Genomic DNA, 25,040 nt, shown 5'->3' with positions numbered 1-25,040 from the left:
TGTGAAAAACTCTGCCTGTTATGGCTTGTCTCAACCTGTTTTCCATCTTTCCTGTCAGCCTTAAAAGAAGATTTCCTGAATGACCCCCTGGTGGGAAAGAAAACGGACCAAGTGGGGCTGCCTCAAACACTGCAGCAGGAGTTTTCACTGATCAATGTGCAGATCCGAAATGTCAATGTGGAGGTACAGAGTTTGCTTTTGCTGGCTTGTTAGGAGGGGATGTGGGCAGGCTGGCTTATTGGAGCCTTTAGAGAGGAACCTTCTTTGCTGCAGTGACTGCTGTCTGTAAATAAGTTTTATTTTGAGCTGTAGAGATCCTCTTGGCCAGGGGTAGTAAGAAAGAGGATAATCCCAGACACTGGTGTGAGAGAAATGTTTCAGCAGAGTAAGTATACTGGCTGATCTTGAGAAGGCTGGATGGTGTTTTCCTTTCTGCCTAGACTGGAGAGTGGAAGGTGACTTGTTCCATGCAGTTGATCTCATTTCAACTGTTTCTGAATCCAGTCTGCTGAGCACTCCCTATCCTGAACTCTGTCCCTCAGTTTTGGCCTCTCCCTTGCACTCCAAACTCTCCTCTCTGCGTGGAAGCTGACTGGAGGCACAGCACTGAACTGGGCTGGGAGATTCGAGGCAGCTGCCTGTCTCCTTTCCCCACCCTGGTGGTTTCACAGCTCATGGCACGATGCAGATGTAGTTTTCTGAGACCTTGGAGCAGGATCATAGAAGGTGCCTGTTATTGCTGCACTGGGCCTGGAGCTTTCCATGATCAAGTGAAGTGGGCTGGGGTGCAGTGGCTGTTGGGAGCAGAGCCCCTTTCTTGGTGCTACCTGGGCTGGCCATGATCTCCAGATGCTGGGATTCTGGAATATTGGTCTGCTGGTGGGCGTGAGTCTGTCCCCATCTGCCTGGGGCTTTTTGCTGTCACGGTGTTCCCTGCCCTTGAGAACAGCATGATTTTGTCTTATGTGCAGAGGAATCAGTCCCTCAGCATAAATTTAAGCCGCTGTAAGTTGGGAAGTCCTGGGAGATCTAACTAGAGAGCAATTGCTTTTCCTCACAGATGGATGCAGTGAGTCGCAGCTGTACGGTGTCGGTGCACTGCGGCAACCACAGAGTCAGGATGCTGGTGATGTTCCCTGTCCAGTATCCCAATAATGCTGCACCGTCCTTCCAGTTCATCAACCCAACCTCCATCACAGCTTCCATGAAGGCAAAGCTGCTGAAGGTGTGTATAGAGTGTCTTTATAAATGTACAAATGATGGCTACTTGGTGTCTGGATTTTACTGACACATAACCGAACATCAGACTTTGCTGAAGACATACCACAGGTCATGCTGAACAGATAAATTGTGAAACCTATAGGATGAGGTTTTTGTTGATGTTGCAGCCCAGTGTTTGCCTTTTTCCACTGCTTCTTCATTGCTGCTGTGTTCCAGTGTGATGTGTATTGCCTGAGGATCCCTAACATCCTGCTCCTCATGTAGTTGCCATCAACCCAATAATAGACAAAATGACCAGCTAAGCATCCAGCTGCAGAATGATACTGTTTTTGAGCTCGGATGTTGCTTCCTGCTCTACTACACAAGCTTATTTAAAAATGAGGGGATTTTTTTTTTACACAGGCCCTGCTAATTCAGACCAGCCACTCCTCAGAGCAGCCAGCACACCAGTGGCTCCAGTGAATGTTAGAGGATGTCTGTGGCCTGTTCAGGTCCTGGCATCTAAGCTGTTCTGCAGACAAAAACGATGTGGGCAAAGTGTGGAGGCAGCCGTAATTCAAGTTGCATCTTGTATTCCAGATACTGAAAGACACCTCCCTGCAGAAAGTGAAGCGGAACCAGAGCTGCCTGGAGCCTTGCCTGCGTCAGCTGGTGTCCTGGCTGGAGTCTGTCGTGGTATGGAGAACTCCGTGGGCTTTCTGCCCTAGTTTGTTGTCTTTTCCCATGCCCCACACTTCTGACTCTGCAGTGAGAGTCTGGCCTCATTAGATGTGTAAATAGACCCCTGTGACTGGCCATTATGTTTGTGTGAGCACTTCTGGTTAATGTTGAAGAGAGCTGGGTGGATGATTAGATGTGTTTTGTTTTCCACAAATGAGGCCCTGAAGTTTTGCTGCTTTGGGGAACTCTGATATCCAGGTTACCAGGAGTGACTGGAGATTGGAGCATCTTAGTGGTGCATGGTAGCTTCCCATCTCAGAATATATTTCACTGACTGCCAGGGCATGGCTGTCATCTGTGAGAGAAGATAAGATGCATCAGGTCGTTGATGGATTCATTCTGAAAGGTAGTGGCAGATGTCTTTACCTCCTCAGTTTTAGTCAAAGAGCCTCCTAGTCCTATTCTAGGGTTTTTCTTTTCTTCCCTGAATAAAACCCCCAAACTGTGAAAATCTGGGTTTTTTCTGCAGCCTTGTGCTGAGGTTTTGTAGGGATGATACTGCAGAAAAATCCAAGCCACACTCTGCTCTTAACTGAGAGATCTGTGATACCTACTCAGCATCCCAGTGTCAGGTATTAGGTCTTTGTGTGGGTGAAGTGTACTGGAGTGGGTGTTTTTTAGCATTCAGGAAAAGACTGGAGAGTCTCCTCAAGTTTCTTTTCTGAGAGGTTTTGTTTATTAATCACAAATAAAGGGCTGGGAATTTTTTTTTTTTTTTTTTACATGTAAGGGCTTAATTCTGCTTGGTTTCAGCAGTAATATTGTAAGAGTGGGAACTTTCTCTGCTCTGTATGGAAATCTGATGATTCAATGCACCACTGCTTTCAAGGAATTCCTTTAGACCAAAGTTGTAGTATTCTTTATCCGAATAGATTTCTGTCAAAATTCCTATAGATAGGCCTGAGGTCCCCCCGGTAATTTACACCACCTGCCTTCCTCACTTGAAGACTCCCAACCTGCATGTGACACCCCACAGTTGTGTGGTGTTCCCACTCAAGGAGATTTTGCGCACCACTGAGGTATCATGTTCAGCTCAGCTTGCTGTCTTGAGAGTCATATCCAGAGTTGAAGGTCAGATTTTTCTGCAGAGTTTCCTCTTGTTTCTCCCCAAGTTAAGCTCTGCATTTCTACATGGTTATGGTGGGAGAGAAATCTCTGGACAAGCAGCCAGAGAAGCTTTTTCTTCAAAGGCAAATGTGCCTGCAAGTGCCTTTGCAGTTAAGGTAGTAACTGCTCTGAGCTTGGTCTGCTGTGGCTCAAAGGATGAGCACCTCCTGTGAGGCTGCTTGGCACTGCCATGTCTGGTGCTCCGGCTGGATTTCTCTCCTGTGGCAGCAGGAGTGTGACCTTGGGTAACTTCTGTTTCAGAACCAAGAGGACAGCACGTCCAGCAATCCCTACGCTTTGTCCAACTCCGTAACACCCCCCTTGCCCACGTTCGCCCGGGTCTCCAATGCCTATGGCTCCTACCAGGACTCTAACATCCCATTTCCACGGACCTCTGGAGCCAGGTTCTGTGGTGCAGGTCAGCCCTGTCACTGATACATTAAGACAGCTACCTGGGGAATGGTCCTTTTAAATGTTCTGGGGAACACTTGCCTCTGAACAAGATGAGGCTTTGGTCACTGCCATGCAAGGAGTAAGGAATGGTGTAAAAGTAGTGATACTGTGGTAAATTTATAGATGAGACTAGTTAGCAACTGTATGCAGTTGGCGTTGCATGTGGGGCTTTAAGATTTGGAAATGCAGGGCTAGCTGAAGAGATAACCTTTGGCTTGTGGCATGCCAGAGGTATTGACAGATCTCTTTTTATAGAACACTGGGAATAGCTGTTTTCCTTGCCTAGTTCTCTCCTACCATCATCACATTACTGGGTGTATTCTGGCAGTCAGTCTTCACAAAATTCCTGTGATTTGGGGTTGAATTTACCCCTTGCTGAAACCATATTCACGTTACTAACCACTCTTTTCTCATTGTACACTTTTTCTGTTGTCCAAAATAGCTTTCCCAAGCTCACTAAGAAACTTCTCCTAAATGGGAGATGGGGTACAATCACACCGAGGTTTCCAGGAGAGCATATATGGGGTAAAGATCATTAAAAACCAGGTTAAGATCTGAGTAAGAGCTATTAAGTTTCACTGAGCTGTTTCAGATGCACACATGCCTTCTCTGGATCTGACTGCATCCCAGTTTGAGAACATTTTGAAAGCTGCTTTCCTCACCGAATTCTCAAGCAAAAGTAAAACAGGATAATACTGTATTGAATAGGCTCAGTGAAACCTGCTAAGTCCTGAAATTCTTGCAAGAGTAGGTGGCTGAAGACACTTGAGGTGCTAAGAAACAGGGTAAGGCTTGTGAGAGAGTGCTTTGGAGTTGGCCTCAGATGGCTGGGGCTCTCCTGTTGGAGAAGAGAGTTGTACAAGCTGCAGTGGTTTCTCTGCATTGCCAAACATCACCTCACTTACCTCTGGAGTAACAGTGCTTGGCATGTTCTGGTGGAGAGTTAAAACAGCAGCATGTATTTGCTCATTTTCTTTTCCCATGTTTTCTCTAACAGCTGTAAGCCACTTGAAACTGTGGTTTTGAGAGAAACACCTCAAAAACCCTGGGCTTTGTAGTGGGTTTGCAGGGAGTGGATTTGGGTTGAGAGAATGTGGTTGTCTGCTTTCAGTTTAAAATCACTAAGGGTATCAGAGGCCCATTGCCTCTGATACATGGGGAAATCTGGTCATTTAAGTTGAACCACCCCTGAGTAATCTACTCCTTGTTGCATGATCTTTATGCCGTGTCCTGTCTCTTCAGGGTACCTGGTGTATTTCACAAGGCCCATGACCATGCACCGCGCCGTGTCCCCGATGGAGCCCACACCCAGGTGAGTGCCCTGTGTGGCTTTTTGAGATATGCTGCTGTCATGGGCAGGAAAGCAGGAAAATACCAGGTCCTACACTGGAGCTACTCCCCTCTAGTGTTAGCTGTGCCCTCAGTGCAGAGAGCCTGGGCCATTACACCACTGGGCCTCAGCAGAGACTTCTGTTGAGACAGTGGCACCACTGCTGGCAGCTTGGGTTAGTGGAGATGTCAGTGTGAGTCTGCGGGATGTTTTGGTGGGAAAAGCCCCTGAAAGTGTATTTCCCTTTTTTCCAGGTCTCTGTCAGCTTTATCAGCATACCACAGTGGCCTCATTACTCCGATGAAGATCCGCACTGAGACTCCGGGCAACCTGCGTTTGTACAGTGGGAGCCCAACACGCAGCGAGAAGGAGCAGGTCTCCATTAGTTCCTTCTACTACAAAGAGAGGGTACGTACCAGACCAAAGCACTGCTCCCAACACTTCAGCTTTCATGATCTGTTTTCCTTTCTTTTAGCATTGCTAGTAACAAAAGCTTTATATTGCTCTCAAAAAGACATCTTTTTACAGGCAGCTCTGTCAAATGGATTTATCTTCTATTAGTAACTTATTTACCGATCCTCTCTAGCATCTGACCTACTTATTTTGATATTTCTCTATGCTGACCCTTCACAGTTCCCTTCAGAGCATTGTACAGTGTTTGTATACTGTCTCCCTTTGCATTATGTAGGGTTAAAATCTCACCCTCTAGGAAGTTGTAGTCTTCAGATAAGTACATGTAGGCAGCTCTTGCTCTTCTGGTGGGTATTCCCTGACAATATAACTGCAAAGGGTTGTGGCTCTCTGCAGCTCACAGTCAACCTCTCCTGGACTGTGGGATGTGGTTGGTTATTTCTGTTTCAGGTGTCTCTTTCAGGGATATGTGCCACTTTGAACCTTTCATTTTTTTAAACAAAAATAATTACTGCATGATTCTCTGAAGATCTTCTGATCCACATACTTCTGGTTTAGGTGCAGGTTTTGCTGTTGTTCCTGTTTACAAGGCTTTGGAAAAGAGTGGGATTGTTTCCTTCTGGGACATAGTGGTTGAGGAAGACCTGTTGTAATTGTAGGATGGCGGCAGGGTAGTTGTGAAGCAGCTGTGAGGGCCTGATATGCCTGGAGCAGATGCTGTGGGAGCAGTAGGCTGAGCAGGTTGTTAGAAACAAACTGTGCTTCAGCAGGGGGTGAAGTGGCTTGCAAAAATGCAGTAACCTTCCTCTGAGAGCTTCAGAATTTGGGGCATTTGAGTAGTTTGTTCACTGCCCGTGCAGAGGACATGAACCTCCTGCAGCAGTGAAGAGCTTCCAGGTACCCTAGGGAAAGCCAAAAGCTGTCTGCACTCTGCTGGCAGAAGAGTTTCAGAACTTGTGTCCCAGGAGCAGAGGAAGTCAAAGCCTTGAACCTTTATCCTTCCTGGGCACTGAAAGAAGTCTTGTTTTTCTGGTGGTGCTGGATGTGACAGCCAGCCCTGTCTGTGGGACTGTGTCCTGCTTACATGATGTCATTACACCTCCCAGCTGCAGGGAGAGCCCCTGTCCCCAGTGCAAGTTCTGCTTCCATACAGACCCCAGAAGACTGAGTCCCCATTCTGAATTTTTTTCCCCACACAAACTTTTTTTTGATGAAAAGAGAAAATGGTGCTGCCTGGTACAAGAATTACAGCCTGTCCTAGTCTTTGTAGGAGCGTTTATTTAAAGACCTACCTCTGTCCTCTGCAGCAGGCTTGTCTCCGACACACAGCCTCTCTAAGATGACAGACAAGGCTAAAAATAACATGTGGAACCAGCTTGGTGCAATTTCATGTGACCTGTCTCCCCAGCCCTTGTATTGATGGCAACAAGATTTTTGTCACAGTGTAAAAGAATTCAAGAGAACAAAAGCATGTGTGCAGCCATGTCTGCTGAAAGCCAGGGGAAAGTCATGTGTTCCCCTTCCCCTGCCGAGCTATCTCCTTGCATGCTGGAATAAATGTAAGAGCCATAGCAGGGAGCTAGTTCAAATGTTCTTGCAGATGAAATAGTCTTTAAAAAACCCCAAAAAGCCTGTATCTCCCTTCAGCAGATGTTTTCTGATTCTTCAGGAGTTGATGTCAGGGCCTCTGTTAGATCAATGCTACATATTTTTGTTATTTCACTGTGACAGTTTTAAAAAGCCCAGACCCTGAGTTTAGTTAACTCCTTGCTCTGAAGCTGAAGGATTTTATGTTTGCATTAAATAAAAGTTGAAATTTTGTGCATCAAACTCTGATGTCAGACAACTTCAGCCCCAAAACTGAATTTTTCAGCCATAACCAAGTATTTAAATCCCATGTAGTAACCACAGGCATCACTACCATTAGCAAACAAATGAAATTTGCCCATTGCTAGACAGGAAAGATGTCATGTTCCCATAAAGGCAGGGGAGCTGCTGATTCCAGCAGAGAGCTCCTTAGTAAGCCAAAATGAAACTAAATCTGGCTCTGAGCCTTTCTGTGCTCATTTAAATATGTGTATATATATACACACATACACTCACATATATATATATCTCTTTCTCACTTTTTATTCACACACGCACACTCCTCCTTTCTTCCTCCCTCCTTTTCATTCCTCAAAAGAACCCTGCTGAGGAGCAGTAGTCAGCAGAAAGGAGGAGCTTTATCTATACCATGGCAGTGCCATCAGTGTTTTGAACTCTTAAAGAAGGTGCCATGGAGTTGTTTGTTCCCCCTGCAGTTAGAGGGTCATGCCAGTGGGGACCTGGGGACAGCTCAGCCTTGCTGTACATGGGGATGGTGACAGTGATGTCCTTATGCTTCCCATCAGGGCATTGGTGGTGGGACTGAGCTTGGTTTTGCTGCTTTTCCACTATACTGAATTTCCTTTAACTAACCCTTTTCTCCTTCTCTGTGAGGCCTGCTGGAGGAACCTGTAGCACATGGCTGCAGCCTTCTACTCTCTTTTTCCATGGGGCCCTGCAGCCAGCCTTGACTTTCTGGCTGTAGAGCTCTCCCAGCAGTGAGATGCAAGGGGATATAGAGGCTGAAGGCATGGTTGATGGTCCTGACTGTCTATCATCAGCTGAAAACAAGTGCAAAATACATTGTACCTGACCCAAATAGCCCTTTTTATTGTGTTGACTCTTAGATCTGTACACAGAACTTTTTTTCAAGTGAGTGTACAGTAATGTGCTTCGAAAGATTCCGTTTGTTGTTGCTATAATACTGTGTTGAGTACCTACTGAAATATCTTCAAGTTACTAATGAAAGCCTACTTTGGAGCTATTCAGCATAGTCAGTCAGTGAATTTGATTGAGTGAGCAATCTGAATGAGTTTCTCAACCCATTATGACAATTTCCACATGGCCCTGCCAAGGCCTCTACATCCCTTCTAATATTCTGACATATTGTTTACAATGAAAGTGAACAGTTACAGCAAGTTCCAGTGAATGAAGTTCTGGAGGATGCTGGATGTTAGGAATCTGAGTAAGCAGGAGTGTTTATTTAGCTTCCTGCAGGTATCTGTGCCATGGCACTGGGCAGCTGTGTTAAAAATGAAAATGATGCAGTTTACACTTAGCTGCCTTCCTCTTCAGGCAAGAGGACTATAACTGTTTGGAGTTTAGGCATGTGGGGCACTTAGGTGATGTCCTCTCCTCAGTTCATGGTATGAACAAGGTCACACGAAACAGTTCAGTGCTTCTTGCAGTAATACAACTCTGTGTGGAAGACTTTATTCAGATTTGTCTTCGTAGAGGCTGCTGTGGGGCACAGACATAGCAGCCCTTGCTCTGCCAGAGGCATAGGTAATGCTGTGTAGTACAATTGTATGAGGATGAAAGTGGGGATCGTGCTTTGCAACTGTTCATTGTGTACCAGAACCGTTGGGAACAGTATCTTTTACTCTGCTGGTTCAGGGCACTTTTCATTTCAGTTTATTTACCTTTGTCTTTAATTTTCTTGGTGTCTTTCTTCCCTTTTCCTGGGTATAATGTTTTCGCGTACAGATGTCTCCTCGCTCTGCCCGGCGGCGTTGGTCCATACAAGCAATTAACGACTTCCCGGTACTGTGTGCTGTGCTAATACTGTCCTTGATATGACCCTGTCTTCTGCCCAAGGGCCCAAGAATAAAATGCCACCTGCCTGCCTTTGAGTAACCTGCACAGAGCTGGGGGACTCGCATTCCACGCAGGGCCTAGGGCTTCACAAGAGCAGATGCACGTGTAAGTGGGCAGGGCAGACAGTAGTTTGCAGGGTGCAATTACTGACCTACAAGATGCCTGTTTCACCTGGCCTTGTGGTCAGGAAAGGATGCCAACGGGTAATTTGAAGTGTAAGAAAAGATCAACCTCTAAGAAACAGAGCTCACTGTAGAGGAGCTAAGTGATTATTATACATCATCAACCAACCGGTGAGGTTGACATTAGAGCACCTAATTTCTGAAAAGAGAAAGCCTTGCTGGAGAGGGAGGGAAGATCAGAGCTGTGGAAGAAACAAACTGGTTGAGTTTCTGACAACAATCTGTCATCTCATTAAAATGAGCTGCCACTTCCCAGTGCAATCCACCACACAGTCTTATTTCCTGGATCAATAAATAGAATTTCTTCTTAACTTGTGATCTTCTCCCAACCCTTGGAATTGCACCACCCTGCATTCATTTAGGGTGGTTGCACTTCAGCCACCCTGGCAGGTACTCCTTCTTCCTGGCACCTGCCCTTCCAAGTCTGCTTTGACAGTTGTTTTCTGTTAGCCAGGTCCACATGTCCCTCAAGCTCCAACATCATTCATGAACATCTTGATGATACCAGGATTGCTCAAGCTGTGCTGTACCTTTGGGCAATTACTATTTCATCACTCATCTTCCAAGCATAGACAAAGCTCAGAAAACTCCATTTCAATTTAAAGATGATTTCTTTAAGTCTGTTTGTCTTAATGTCTGCATGAACAACTGTTTTTTCACAGCTGCTGTCCTTCATGCTCTCTTCATAAGACAGCAGGGAATAAAATAGAATCCTGTAACACCTAATTTAACTTGGTATAATAGGATCAAATTTTCCTAATTACAACAGTTCTAAGACTGTACTAGCAAGTAATAGGTGAAAGAAACCAGAAGTAATTTACTTGACTCCATCAAGGCTTTTTGCAAAGAGCCAGTAAAGAGATGTGAGCCGCAGAGGCAAGAAATGAAGTTCTCTCTTGAATCAGGAGCAGACTGAAAGAAAGAAAATCAAGCAAGGAACTTTCCAGCTTGTGTGGTAAATTGTAGAGCACAAAAGCCACAGTTTAATTCCCTTACCACTGGCCTGGAAGGAAGAGCAAGTAGTGATGTGATAAAGTTATTATTTTCTGTAATGTATAATTAAAAGGGATGCAGGGGTTAGTCCAAGCCTTGAAGGATTGATTGTATTTGTGGATAACCTTTGGAAGAGGCTAAGCTGACTCTCTAAAGCAGGCAGCAGTGCCTAGGGTGAAGACACAGGCATACGTGAGGTATAGGTTATTAGTGCAAATCACGTGCCTTCCTTCTGGAAGAAGAGCTGAGCATTGCTCAAGGTGTTTGGGGAAGCAAGAACTTGGCAAGTTTACAAGAAGCAGTAATTCCTCTTTCTTTCTAGCCTCCTCTTCTGAAGTGCCCATGCTTCAGGGCAGGTGCCAGATATTGATTGATGGAAGCTATAAAGAAATATTCCTGCTGTGGGGCACTTGATTCAAAAGGGCCTTGGATATTTTTAGTACCTTTGTGGCAGGTGCCTGATACTGTGGAAGATGCTGCAAATAGTAAATGTTGATTATTTTGAAGAGAAAATTCAGGCAGTGCTGCATGAGCCACACGGGGGAGTTAATCTGTAGGCAGTTGTTCAGAATAAAGGAGCACAGCTTTCTATGGGGAGGAAGCAATTTTTGCATTTTACTTAAAAATTAAAATGAGAAGCAGCTTGAACCTGACTTGAGCAGGTTTAACTATTTTGTACATCACTTATTGCAGCTTAATTTCTTGTCATCGAGTCTGTTCTCTTCTGTTCACAACCTTTACCTTTGCCCTACTAACGCCAGTTTATACCACAAACCCTGAAATTTTGCATATGCTGATGTGAAACAGGCACTTTACATTTCAGGATCCTACTTAGAGCACTGCCTGCCTCAGCAGGATCCAAAGGCACACACACCCAAATGTTCAGCATCCTTTCCGAGCAGGCACGAAGCATTTCGCAACTCCTGCTGCTCAGTATGCAGCGATGATGGTGGTTGCTACAAAGCAGTTGGTGGCTTATTCTTGGGCTATCTGTTTCTACATGTAACCCATTTACTGCCATCGTTATCACCTCAGATTGCAGCAAATTACAGCCTTGGGTATAGTAGTGCAGGTGCAGGCTGGCTTTTTTAGTCATTATTCAGTGCTGTTCCCTGCTGTCACCTCCAACCCCATGATTGCCATAAATGCTCTGGTTTCTTTCTTTCTCATGCTCTGAGGAACTGATGAGTCTTAATTTACTTATCACTGTAGCTATTTTCTTTCGTATCTTCTTCTTGTTAAACTGAAGAGCAGCTGGGTAGATGCAGTTCTCCTTGGCATGGATTCTAGGCTTCAGAAAGAGCTAGAAATGTCGTGGGCAGTACAGAAGACCTGTGCCTTTGTCCTTCAGCTGCCAGTAGCTAGCTTGGTGCATGTTGATTTCTGCTTCAGCTCCAACTGTTATGTTCCCTGCTCTCCATCCTGACCTGTGCTCAAGCCCCTAGGAAGAGATGTGTTTCCTGTTCTACCCTAATGCCCCTGAGCCTAGGTGGCACCTTTTGATTACACCATAGTGGGAGCTCCTCCTGGGAGAAGAGGCAGAATGGGAGGGAGGTGGACCTTGGCCAGACAAACCCAACCTAGAGCTTTCTTTGTCTCTAGTAATCCCTATTAAAACTACTCAGATACCACCTGGTGGAGAGCTACTCCTGTAATTAACACCAGCAATGACTGGATTCAAAGTAGAACTTCTGCTGTCAATGGTGATGAACTTTACCCAATCCATGATGGTTCCCGTACTTCTGATTGTGGGGGTTTTTTTCTAACTCTTACTTGCTGTAGCTGAGGTAAACCTGAATTGCAAAAAACCCAGACGTTTTTAATGGTGACTCTACCTGTAGCTTTATGATTTTTTTCTGTCACAGCTTTAGGGGCTTGGAGTGGTGGGCATGGAAGTGTAGTACAAGCAGGGCCTGTGGCTACCAACTAACTCCACTCCTGGAGCTGCACCACTAAAGAATTAGGATTTCCCTTTTTGCCAGTAAATAAGCAGTGTTAAAAGGAAGAAAACAGGACAATTTTGTTTTGAGTCCAAGTTTTCAGGGTGTTCTGATACATTTAGTGTTTCCATTTGTCTGGTGATATGCTAAAAGCAAGCAGTGGAAACCATTCATGAGAGCTCTTTTTCATTCTCATCTTCATTTGTTGTCATTCTCCTCCAAAAAAAAAAAAAAAAAAACCAAACTCAATTGCCTGTGGAAAGTGATATGTGTTGTCCATGTTTCTAGTCTTGAAATGCCTGTTGGGAGGCTTCTTCAGTCCGCTCTTGCAGGGGACAGGAGCAGGTTGAATCTGTTCCCAAAGACTGGGCAGAGGGAGCTCTCCATCGACTCTGAGTCCTGGGGGCAGCTGGCTTACAGATGGTCAGGAGGTGGCAAGTTGCTCTCCAAATTACCTGCCAGGCTCTAGAAACTGTCGATAGCCCTGCAGAATGTGGTTCTGTGTCTGCAAGCCTGAGCTCAAATATCTGTTCAGACACAGCACAAATAAGTTCTTGCTGCGAAAAGCCTGGTAGCCCTTCCAGGACAGTGCCTGAGCTCTCTCCTCCTGGCATGTCGTTGTGCTGGGGCTCCCAAGCTTCGCTCATATCCTGGTTTTAGTAGCATCAGCAGCTCCTTGCCTCACCTAGGAGACAGCATTTGCTGCCCTGCAAAGGAATGAGGTACAGGTGCCACTGTTACTTGGGAACTTTGCTGTAATACAGCCCACATCCTGCAGCATGGGAAGGGCAGCTAAACTTTAAGGTGTTATCAAAACAGGATTAGCCTGCCCAACATCAAGAGAGGCAGAGCTGATCCAGACTGTGTCTTGATTAGGAACGGATGGACTGAAGAGAGGTGGGTCTCCCACCTGACCCCATTCTAGCCACTTTCCACTGCATAGTGCTTTTCAGCTTCAGGGGACAGATGAGTATTGCAGGCGGATTCCTCTTGGATGAATTAGGGTTTGTGGGATGTGTCAGAGAACTAGTCAGTCAGCTTTTCCAGAGCACTGGATGCTGACAGCCCTGTTCCTACCAGTGTTTCACACCTCTGAATGTTGGGCACCATGCAATCTCTGCTCCTCTTTACTCTGGGGAGTGGTGGAAGATCAGGGGAATGGTGATGCTGTGTAACATGGGCATCCCTAGAAAAACCCACCTTCACCTCCTTTGAGGCTGAAATGCCTTCTTCATTTACTGTCAAGCTGGAGCCTCTGATCCTCAGCTGTGCAGCGTTCAGAGAAGTTTTAGGAGCTCATCCTTTTTGCTTTTTGTGGCATGTGTTAGTAGTATGCTCAGCATGGCAAGACCTCCTCAGCACACTGGCCTAAGTTTGGGCCAGGCAGGCAGTGGCATTTCTTAAGGTCATGAGGAGTTTTTTAAGGACATTTTGTGTCTGATAAGGCTGCCCAGGTTCTCACAGGACTGCATGGTCATGGTCAAAAGCCATTTGGCACTCAGCCATCCCAGAGCTGGCCTTACACCCACAGTAAAGGTGACCCTGCTTGCAGATCCAAGTCCTGCTCTTTCTGTATCCCAGTCTACTCTTTAGGAGCACCAGTGTGAGCTTGTGTGAGCCATGTCTGCCTCGCAGAGCCATCAGCACAGGGCTGCCTTGCTGGCCCCTTGAGAGAGGGGCTGTTCTGCTTCGATGAGGTGTGGGAAGCCCAGCATGAGCGCCCCGGGAGAGCCTCCCTAACTCAGCATGAGCAGGCGCTTCCGTGCTGGTCCAACACTGCTCTGTGTGGCAGTGAGGGAACACGCCATAGGAGAGCAGCATTGCAAAGCATTGGAACCCTGCCTAGCAGCCAGTGCTTCCTTCAGTAGAGTGCCAGTGCCTTCTGCCTGTCGTGCTGCCACACATCCTCTCGTCCCTCCTCCTCACTCGCCTAGAGCAAGGAGCTGGAAGAGGTCAGGATACCAGACAAATACTCTATGGTGTTTCACATAGTCAAGGTAGCTTTATGCAGCTTGGCTTTAAGTTGGCCTCTGTATCTGTTACAGGGAGTATTTGGGAATCTTGGCTTCTTGTTTCTGTTGCCTTCTGTTGTTTCCTCTCCTTTCTTCTCCCACCTTTTATGTCCTGAGCCAGCTGTAAGTAGCTGTGAGCATAGTAGCTAGGGATCCTTGCTAGGAAAACTTGGGCCCTGCTTTATCATCTGCCAGTTGTTTGTTTGAAGCTGTTGATAAAGCAGGATGTGGGAGCCCTGTGCTGGCGCTGAACAGGGCTGTTCTCACCGTGAGAGGGCAGACCTAGAGACAGACTGGAGCTGTGGGCTTGCCCTGAGGTGAAGGGCAAGCAGCAGCTGCCTCCCGCATGTCTCCGTGCTGACGCTGGCTGAAGTCAGCAGTGGTCTATCTGCAAAGGGTTCCCAGAGAATGAGAATTGAATGGTCCTCCTGCCAAATTTGCCCAGGTTTGATTGGCATCCCGATGCTGATTTATTCTATTATTGGCTTTCATAGGAAAACTCACAAAATATTTTTTGAGTGAGTTTGACCTTGAGCTCGCTGCCTTGACCTGCTTTTCACTTCCTACAGATGGAGATGCTTGTTCTCCTGGGCATGTCATGGATGTTTTCCAGGGTAACACAGAGCCTTCTGAAAGGCAGGTTTGGGTGCTGCTTGCATTATTCCTGACCCTAGTGCTTTGTTCCCTGTCCCAAGCAGCCCACCCAAGCAGTCCTCTTCCCCAGTAACACGTTGCCATTTGTTCTGCAGAAATCAAGGAGGTGGAAAGGCAAACGAGAGGGGGCAGATGCCAACAACCGACCCATCAAAGCTGCTGGGAAAGTTATTATCCAAGATATTTCCTGCTTGCTGCCTGTCCACAAGCTGCTGGGAGAGCTCTACATGTGAGTACACACAGGCTTTCATCCTTTCCCAAATGAAACCAGCTGTCTTTGGCATTGCTGAGCTTTAATCCTGACATCAGTCAGCATGGATTCTTGAACGTTTCTCTACCTTCTTCCTCTGTTCTTGCCTCACTGCTTTTTTTGGTATCCCACTACCTGTGAGAGGGGACCTGTCTCCTGTAAATCTGAAAAGTGTGAGGGAAGAAATTTGTCATGGGGTGTGGTAAACAGAGTTTGAAGTGGTGCTTCAGCATTGTCACTGCAAATGTCACAGGCTGAGGTTTTCACCTGCTAAAGAGAGAAATTATCAGTAGAAATTCTTTTTCAAATCTCATGTTAAATGCATAGGCTTAAAAATCTCAGTAAAGGCACATTTTCATTCTGTAAAACTATTAATAGCTCATAAAGTTTTTTATTTTCAGAAGTATCTGATATGTTCCCACTTGGAGTCCCGGTTGTACATGTCAGATTTGTACTGCAAATTGTTCCACTTTAATGGAAAGGATGGAGTTCTGTGGGCATTTTTGTGATTTTGTTGGTTTTGCATTTTTTTTCAACAAAGGGCTTCCTTTTTCCAGACTTTCTAAATCACATAGTTACAAAACCTCTGTTCCTGAATTTTTTCTTTCTTAGCTTTGGTAATACTTGTCTGGTCCTTAACAGAATTTCCAGTCTATGGACATCCAGGGAAGAAGCAGGTTTCCTTTCTGAGGAAAGAAAGAGAGGAAAAAACCCCTTCCTTCTTTCCTTTTCTATGTTATTAAAAAGAATATTCTTTAAAAAAACCTGTTGGACCTTTCTTCTTGGGACATCTTGTATAAACAGCCTCACCCTTTTCCGTGTACTGTAAAATCTCAAGCAGTTGAAGTGTTGGGAAGATTTCTGATGAGAGGCAGAAAAGTCCATGTGGGTTTCTTCAGTTCACCTTGCCAGCCTGTCAAGGCTTCCCAGTGGGTGTGTTACCCCCTGGGGAACAGGCTGAAGGCTTGGTTCTCTCCAGTGTGCCCCCATCTCCCTCTGAGTCAGCCAGAGCAGATTGATGGGCTGAATGGGAGCAGGACCATGTAACCGATGGCACCAGCTTTTAGGGACAAGAATGATTCTGGACTTCGTGATATCCTGGCAGAAGTTTGGTCTGATACCCTCTTGGAAATGGTGCTGCTTAGAATCAATCCCAGCTAGTGTGGAGCTGGACTCGATGTGTGGTGTATTAGCAAAAATGAATAGTGGGAGGTGGATGGCAGTGATCCCTGAATAACAGAGAAGGATGGGATGGAATCCTGGCCATGCAAAGAGGCTCACATTGATCTGGAGGTTCTGGGCTGCTCACTGCTGCCAGAACCACGTTCCCCCCATTCCTCCCCACCTTCGTAGGTAATGTGAGCTGAGTTATGTCCTGTCTTTTCAGACTGAACGTGAATAACATCCAGGAGACTTGCCAGAAGAATGCTGCCTCAGCCTTGACTGTGGGGCGGAGGGATCTCGTACAGGTATGCCATGGAATCAGACCTCTTCCTCAGCATGCTGTGCTACCCTCCAATGGCTCACTGACACCCAAATGGCCACCAGGGTTCAGCAGCTGTACCAGGAGTCTCTGCTTGGTGAACCAGGCCTGTGGAACAGCCACCAAGGTGGTGTTCACCTCCCTGACTCTGGGCATCAAGAGATTCCTTCCCAGGGCTACACACAGATTCTTTTATGCTGTTTGCCAAACTGAGTGAAACACATTTTTCAGGGAATTCCTGTAGGCAAAGTGAGGAATGCAGCCTGCTTTTGAGTCATCAAATGGGGTAACTGTGCACGGAGTTGCCTAGCTGCTGTCAGCATTTTGATCCGTAATTTTTTTTGTACTTATGTAATTGTTCCCATTGTTTGGCATTCAACTGTGCTGGCACTGGGTGCTAACTGCAGCTATTTTCTCCCAAGAGAGCCTGGGCCCAGGGGCCCCAAAATGGGGCTGGCTATTTGCCTTTAGCTAAAAATAGGAGAAAAATGGCTATTGTGGCCTATGCTTTCCCCTGTGATTAGTCCATTGCAACAGGGAGGACATTTGACAGGACATGGGAGCACCTGAAAGAGATGGGGGGAACTGGCAGTGCCACAGGAGCTGTGCACATCTCCTCAGCATTTGGCTCTTCCTAGAGCTGGACAAGGAACATGCATAGGCTTACCTGACCTAAGCACAAGCTGACTCAAGCTGTTGTCTTGCTTCTTGGTGGGTTCTGCAAGACCAGAAGAGAGAAAGTAGGTCTAGTTCCCCTTTGTCTGTTCTTCCTGTTGCAGTCTGGTTTGTCCACATTGGACCAGAGTTTGGGTGGAGTAACTTCAGCAAGATTTCTCTGAGTTTCTTGCTTAGTTTTCCCTGTCTCGTGTAACTCCAGCCTGTAGTGCAGCTCATAGCAGACATGGAGGCTTGAGTTGCAAGTTACAGTTTCATGTGCTCTGTAGCAGTGTAGGAAGTGGCATCTTTCCTGTTTCCTTTCTGTGCTCTCTCTTACTCAGCTCAGTCCTTGTTTTGGTTTCTCTCCTGTTTCTCTCTCTGGTTTCACAGAGAGCAGCTTTGGGACTGCTTTTTCTGTCTGTTCTTTGTACTTGGAGCATGTGGTTTTTCTTTATTGTCCATGTTGTCAGTTCTCTGATTTCTGCTGTCTTTTTAGCACCATGCTCTTTTTCCTTTCCTGCTCTTTTTTTTTTCCATGCTAAACTAGGAGCTTTCCTTTTCCCTAGAATATTCTAACTGTCCCATTTTTAAAGGCACAGCAGAAAAACAGTCCTAGATCAGTGGTATAGAGACTGACAAGATGGAACCGTTTCCAGAGTAGAGGATGATAAATGAAGGAGAAATTTCGTGTGAAATGGTTAAACTTTTGAAGCAGAAATGGCAAATTGTGTCCTGTCTGTGCCAGTCTGCATTAGGAGAATAGTGCTCAGTGACACAACTAATCAAAAGGATATTTCTCATGCAAATAATGATTTACCAGTAAACTTTCTGCCACCAGACATCTCTGAACCCAAGAACTGTATCAAATCTAAACCCTTTTGAGGCTTTTGAATATAAAATGCACTAATAGACTATAGACTTTTGCATTTAACCCAAACACAAGGCGAGTGGGACGGGGAAAGCTTTGGTTTTGTGTTATTCTCTGTATTATTTGTGACACAGAGACTGAAACTGTTCCCTGCTGTCAAGGGGAAAAAAACCTAGCAAAACAGACAAGCTCCATTATTATCTGTCTGTGTGTGAATTTGTGCACACCTATGCCCTGGGAGTGTGGTTAATCCTAATTGTAGCTTTGCTGCTTTTCCTTCCTGTCTGCCAGGTTTGGTCACTGGCCATGGTAGCCACTGATCTCTGTCTTGGACCGAAGTCCGACCCAGATTTAGAGATACCTTGGGCACAACATCCATTTGGACGTCAATTACTGGAGTCCTTGTACGTGTCTGAATGCTGGGGGTGGGTTGGGGAACGGTAGCTGAAGCAGAGCCTTCCATAACTATGTACGTGTAAGGGGTCATTTCAGATTTGGGACAGTGCCACAGCATGGATTTTTTTCTGTCTCAAGCCTGCAGTGCATCACAAAAGGAAGCTCCAAATGTGTTTCTGGCATTCAGGAAACAGCCCTTGACTTTCCACCTATCACTCAGGTCTTCCTTGGTCGGCATTGAGCAATAGGCCAGACACGGGCGGAGCTCTGCTTTCTATGCCCACAATGCCTGACTTGGAGATTTGGGTTTCCTGCTCCCCACTAAACGAGCCTGTTGGTGCAACACCTTTTTTCACTTTCTGGTTCCCTGTTCTCATCTAGCTTTACTGGGAAGTCATTCCAGCAGCCTCAAAGCCAAGTGTTAGCTACAAATGTCTTCCAGGTGGTGAATCTGCTCAGGAGGGCACATAATTAGTAATTGATATTATTTGTCCATCCACGCTATTTGGAAGTGCAGGATTTGTGTGCTGTGCTTTCCATACTGTTGCTTGGCTGAGCTCTCTCCTGCTGCATGGCAGCAGTGGGAGCACAGCACAGGTTGTTCTTTATCACTCTTAGCCTTCAGAGCAAACTGGAAACTTCCTAGCCTTCCAGAAAACTTGCAGAGGGCTTTTTCCTTGTGATCTAGGTGCAGGATGCTTGCACCCAGAGGGCTTTGTCAGAAAGATGTTGTGGCTGGGAGTGAGTCTAATGGCTCTGGTGTTACATCAGAGCATGAGTACTGCTGGATTCCCAGAGCTCCCATCCTTCTCCCACCAGTTAGGGCATGAGCATTTTCAGAAGGCGAACTTGGCTCCTCAAAGGTGTGACACAGAAGCCAACCCAGTCCCTCAGTGCACGTGTGTCCTGTGGGCAGGCATGACACCCAAACCCATGTATGCAACAGGCTTGAAATTAGCTGCCCTGGAGTCTTAATGGTTTTGCCACTGAATTCTGCCTGGTTTCACACTGTCTTTTTCATTTCCCAGGCTGGCTCATTACTCACAGCTCCACGACGTGCAGACCCTGGCCATGCTCTGCAGTGTGTTTGAAGCCCAATCCAGGCTCCAGGGGTGCCCCAGCTCTTGTGTTCCCTTTCCTCAGCGTGCCTCCAACCTGGCCTCCCACAGCCGATATGTATGATTGCCATTTCTTTCCCATTTGTCTTGGATATCTTTGAACGTCTCTCATATAGATGACATGATTTATTCTCCTTTCCCCCTCAACAGCCCAGCTTTACTTCCTCTGGCTCCTGTTCCAGCATGTCAGATCCTGGAATTGGCACTGGAGGCTGGAGCATAGGTATGAGACCTGGCTAGTAAATAAAGGAATCTCCCTTCCTTCTGAAGGTTTTAGATGGCTCCTATGGTGGGGAAAGGAGAGAGTTAGTACTGGCTGTGATTGCAGATGTGCTCTGCCAGAGCAGCACTGTGGGGTTTGGCCAGCAAGGTGTGACTCCATGGCTGGAAGTGAGCAGGCCTTGCAGTATCCATGTCAAGGCTCCTGGAGACCTGCACCTTCTGACTTTAGTAGATACTTCATTCAACGAGTATTGAAACTGGCCTCAAAATGTCATCAGCAAGCTAATTTCACAGGGTTCAGGGGGAAAAGCAGTGCTGTGCTTTCTCCTCTCACTGGAAAAACAGCAGCAATTGGAAAGATTGGGTTCTTGGTGCCATGAATATCTGCAGAGGTTTTTCACTGAGCTGCACAGGTGACAAAGACCAGTCACTCCTAGGGGCTCTGGTGTCAGAGTTGACGCTTTTGGCTGATTCCTAGTGATATACACGGCCTGGGGCAGCATCATCCCTATTAGCACCAAGTTTCAGTGTGATATCCAGGTACCTGTGACATGGGGAAGAGGAGAGGATGGGGGTTAGGGGAGTGGATAATCTCTTGTAGCAGTTATTAGCAGTCATCTATCTCCCTGCCCCTGGGGCAGTACCTTGCATACAGAGGCCCCTTTACGTAACACCAGTCCTGGTAATGAGAGTCCTCCCTGTCTCGGAAAGAGGAACCCAGGTCTGCCCAGAATAATGTTCCCAAGCAAGCTCTATGGGATTGTGCCTGGTTACTTTTTGTCTAAAGCAGCAGGCAAAAGGGATTCCTCCACATCAGATTTCTGCCTGGTGATCCCCGTTCCCATCTTGTCACCAGAAGTGTAGTAGAAGCACTTGGCAAGTAGAGACTGGCACTTAGTTCCTGGAGGCGGGGCAGTGTTTGTTGGAATGCAAGGGTGGTAGGACAGAGACAGGACAGAAACGCAGGTGTCCAAACCTGTGGTTTTTCATGTCCCTTCCTGACCCCAGTTTTGAAGGGGGAGATGCACTCACAGCCTCTTGGTGCTTGCAGCAAACAAAGACACGGAGCAGACCTCCACTCCCTGGTGCGAGTCTTCTCCAGATGACTTCCGCTACGGAAACCTAATGTATCCTGATCATCGGGAGCGGGAGAAAGACCAGCATGAGAAAAACAAAAGGTAGGTTATCACGTGCCTTGGGGGTGTTCAGAGGTGCCTTACTTGTGTCTCAGTCACGTGCAACTCCATGGCCTAGTCTCTGTTGCTGCAGTGCAGTACCACACCTGCCCCTAGACCTTGTCATTCACATAATTACTTGAAGAAGCTTCATCCTGCGGATCAACACTGCTGGGATTACACATGATACATCCCTAAGAGGCCATGGTGGGGGCCCCAAAGGTGAGTCCACCCACAGAGTGTGCACTCTGGAGTGTAGAGCAAGTCAAGGCCAGAGCAGTTTGTGTTCAGCAATGTTTCAGCAACACATGGGAAGTACCCTACTTCCAGCAATGTGAGCTGGTTGCATAGCCATTGCTGGAAAGAGGATTGCATCCAGAGTCTCTGAGAGTCAATCAGTCACAAGCCTGTTTGTTCCTCTAGGCTGCTGGATCCTGCCAACACTCAGCAATTTGATGACTTTAAGAAGTGCTATGGAGAAATCCTTTATCGCTGGGGCCTGCGAGAGAAGCGGGCTGAGGTTCTGAAGTTTGTCTCATGTCCTCCTGATCCCCACAAGGGAATTGGTGAGTGGCTGGTCCAGTTGCCCAGGCAGAGCCACAGCTCTGCCTCGGGAGCTTAGGAACATGCAATCTGCAGGGTGGGATGTGTCATGGATGGAATGGACAAAGTTTATCTGAGAGACCCACCCAAGGGAGTCACAAGGGTTTAAAATTGTTATATAGGTGTAATTGAACCTTGGTACCAATTGTTCCACAGGATTAGTGATGGCAAACCAATTATTTCATATGAATAAAATATGAAGAGTTTATTTAAATTGATGAATATAATGATAATCATTAGACTAAAAAGACCTTAATCAGAATTATTTACCACACAGTATACAAAATTAATAGTGCACTGGTTATTAATAATAGCAAGGCTAGCTTAATAATTATCAGGTAGACACTGATGTTCACCCATAGCAATGACCATGGGCAAATCTCTCTCCCTCAGCTTTGAGGAGTGACCTTGAGGGTGTCCCCACCCAAGGTAAGGATCTTCACACACACCTAAGGGAGGTGTGTTAAAAATTTTCACCATTTAAAATTGGAACTGGTCTTTTATGGTATGAAGTGATTGACTGTCAGTCACACAAATTTAGATAAAATGTCGTCCTGCCTGCTCAGCAGAACGTGCTTTATTTTTGAGTTAGAAGCTATCAGCTCTTTGGTTTTGTCTTCTGTAAACATCTGCCTCTCCCTTCCCTACCAGGGCTTTCACATCCCTGTTGATGCCAGCCTTGGTGAGGAAGCATTTGCCTTACCTATCCATGTGATGGGTCTAATTTGGGGTAGTGTGATCAAGCTGGTTTCAGCATCCTTCAGCACTTAAGAACAGCCCCCCCTCCCCGCTCAATCTATCACTGACAGCTTGCAAGTAAGGTAAGATCCAAGCTGTTTTGCTCTGGCTTAGGCAGAGCATCCTGCTACATAGAGGAAGTGTCCATTGGTTACTGAAACATCACTGAAAATGTGGCATTTAACCTCTGACAGAGGTTAGCACTGCTAGTAAATGGGTTTGACTTTTTCACAGCTCTGGGTGGAGGTGAGGCTTGCAGGTGTTGGTTCAAGGGCTTTGTAGACTGTACCGTTTCTCCAGCAAAGCTGGAAATGCACATACTGCCATGGCAGCAGTGCTCAGCTCTGTGCTGATGAATGTCCATTATTCCCTCTGAAATGCCCCGTCTTCATCTCTGATCCTGGGCTGAAGTGTTCTTATGTTAAAATTGCAAGATCTCTAACTAGAGATCTTGCCAGCAAATAGGTAAAGAGGACTTTTCTCCCAAAATACTTTCAGTAGCGTAGATGCCCAGCTTGAGGACAGCTGCCAAATTGTCTTCTTCACAGACCTCTGAGAACAGATGTGCTTGACCTGTGGGGAAAAAAACAGCTAAGGGATGCCAGAGAAAAAGCAGTAGTCTCACCTTGTCAGCCAGGACAACTTCTGAGGAGTAACTGGAGTGAAAACAGGTGACTTAACCCCCAATGCCTTTGCAGCTCCACGGCTGACAGTCTGATACAGGAGGCATTGGGTGTGCTCCGGGCTCTCTGATGAGAAATGGAGGCTGTCTTGCTTGCTTAGTGACACTTCCTAGTGGTAAGAGGTGGATGAGACCAGCAGGAAACCTTCATGTGTCAGTGTCTCCAAAGCTTGAAATCCAACCCACATTTCCAGCAGACAGCTGAGGAATTGGGCCAGCCAGTGCCCCAGCACTCCGTTGCCTGTTCCTTTAATGCCATATGGAGAACAAACCAAGATCTCTGAACGCCATCCCATCCTGATGGAGCTTTGAGGCAGATCCTTGGGTAGTTTAAGGGGCTGATCTGCTGAGCAAGGGGCTGTATGCAGGGCTGCTTTGTCCATAATTCCACCAGCACTAACTGTCCTGCTCTCCGTGTGTTTCCTCCGGCAGAGTTTGGCGTGTACTGCAGCCACTGCCGCAGCGAGGTGCGCGGCACCCAGTGCGCCATCTGCAAGGGCTTCACCTTCCAGTGCGCCATCTGCCACGTGGCCGTGCGGGGCTCCTCCAATTTCTGCCTGACGTGTGGCCACGGAGGCCACACCAGCCACATGATGGAGTGGTTTCGCACCCAGGAGGTCTGTCCCACGGGCTGTGGGTGCCACTGCCTGCTCGAGAGCACCTTCTGAGCAGTGGGGACAGCGGGGCACCCGGGAACTGATTGGATATTTAATTCCCAAGCCATGTTGAGTCAGCTCTGCTCCACTCTGTCTGGAGGAGATTGCCACAAGGAGCTGAAGCAGGATGTCCTGGTAATGTGCTGTGGTGATGTTTACAAGTGCTTCCATTACTCCTACGCTTCCCAGGTTGCTTTCAGACCAATTTGACCAAATTCCTTGTGTCCATTGCTGGCCATGGATGTCAGACCAGAAAAATTGCTCTCTCCTGCAGAAGGATGTGTGAATATTGGTTAGTTTGGGATGAAGAGGTGTTTGAAAGCTCCCCTGGAAAGGGCCCACCTGGCAGAGCCAAACTCGCTCCAGCAATGTAGAGTCTTTTCCAGGTGCCTCCTCACATGGGCTCATACTGAGCAAAACAGTTGTTTTACACAATTAAGGCAGAAATAATTCTCAAGCAACAGTAAGCTCTAAAGATGAGTTGTAAATGGCGCTTGAAGAGGAAATAGTCCATGGAACTGCTCAGAGTTTCTTTGGAAGCAGCAGGGTCCTTATTTTGAATGGCTGTTTACATCGTTTAGATTTCCCCATACAGCAAGAGAAGGAAATGGCATTTTTCAGGATTACTTTTTAAATAGCTTTCTGCTCACTGGTCAGTACCTGTGGCTGGCATGAGAAGCTCAGCCAGGCACCCAAGCTCCCTGCGATTAGTTGCTTCCAATAGTTTTAGTACTGTTAGGCTTTAAGGTGTCTCCATCTCCTGCTCTGACCAGGTGATAAAATGCACTTTAACTTGTCCCTGTCTTGTTGGTGACACTTCCTGGTGACTGGGAAAGGCATCTGCCTTTTGAGTTTGGGATCCACACTATCTCTCCGTAGATGTGGTGTTTTGGAAAGCCTTTGCTCCCTCACTGAGAAAACACAAAGAGGACACTTACTCCATACAGCTCCTTTTGGCTGTTGTCTCCAAGCTCTATGGGGAAAATTATGGATAATTTGAGATTTGCTGCTGTTGGAGTGATGAGGCTCTTGAACAGCAGTTTCTAGGGAAAAAGGGGGTCTAGAAGAATGGTGGGATCCATGGACACAAAAGGTTTATGACTTTTCTTTCTGTGGAGCATCAACTGGAGAATATACTGATGGATCTGTGTGTTTGGGGCCGTGCCTACTGGGTACTCCCAGTGCAGGGATGCTGCTGTGCAGTGTGTGCACACCTGGAGCGTGCAGCCTGTGCTTCTCCAGTGCTGGCTTCAGCCTGAGCTTTGGATTTGGGCGAATGTGTGGTCAGGGATGAGCCAGCTGGAGCTATCCCCACCTGTACCAGCACTGATCCCTTCTCCCACGCTTGCCTCCTGAGTGGGGCCACGTGCCATGCCCGCTCCCAACCCCTGTGCTAGCTCAGGCTGTGGGATCCTGCTGTGGAATAAACAGATGATGTATCTTAAACAATTAAAACATTAAAATTATTTTTTTAAGTGCTGTTCT

General features: G+C 46.7%; 1 protein-coding gene across 8 annotated transcripts in view; it reads left to right on the top strand.

The window, feature by feature from the left end:
• Positions 1–25,030, top strand: part of WDR59 (WD repeat domain 59) — a 49,248-nt gene extending 24,218 nt beyond the window's left edge. For 3 of the 8 annotated variants that reach the window (XM_042027381.1, XM_042027382.1, XM_042027385.1), the window contains exons 13-28: positions 59–183; positions 1,061–1,225; positions 1,801–1,896; positions 3,310–3,466; positions 4,744–4,813; positions 5,086–5,239; positions 8,816–8,872; positions 14,803–14,936; positions 16,345–16,426; positions 18,257–18,369; positions 19,390–19,537; positions 19,630–19,702; positions 20,753–20,879; positions 21,300–21,442; positions 21,873–21,908; positions 23,332–25,030. In XM_042027381.1, the coding sequence (XP_041883315.1) occupies positions 59–183; positions 1,061–1,225; positions 1,801–1,896; positions 3,310–3,466; positions 4,744–4,813; positions 5,086–5,239; positions 8,816–8,872; positions 14,803–14,936; positions 16,345–16,426; positions 18,257–18,369; positions 19,390–19,537; positions 19,630–19,702; positions 20,753–20,879; positions 21,300–21,442; positions 21,873–21,908; positions 23,332–23,567 (1,916 nt within the window). In that variant the 3' untranslated portion in view covers positions 23,568–25,030. The other 5 variants (XM_042027384.1, XM_042027383.1, XM_042027386.1 and 2 more) reach the window with 5 other exon arrangements.
• The last annotated feature ends 10 nt before the right edge of the window (positions 25,031–25,040 follow it).

The sequence above is a fragment of the Corvus kubaryi genome, unplaced genomic scaffold (assembly GCF_017639235.1).
Source record: "Corvus kubaryi isolate FWS band 111438036 unplaced genomic scaffold, C.kubaryi_AGA036_p1.0 37300, whole genome shotgun sequence".
NCBI classification, from domain to species: domain Eukaryota; kingdom Metazoa; phylum Chordata; class Aves; order Passeriformes; family Corvidae; genus Corvus; species Corvus kubaryi.
This window is presented reverse-complemented; position numbering and strand designations above follow the sequence as displayed.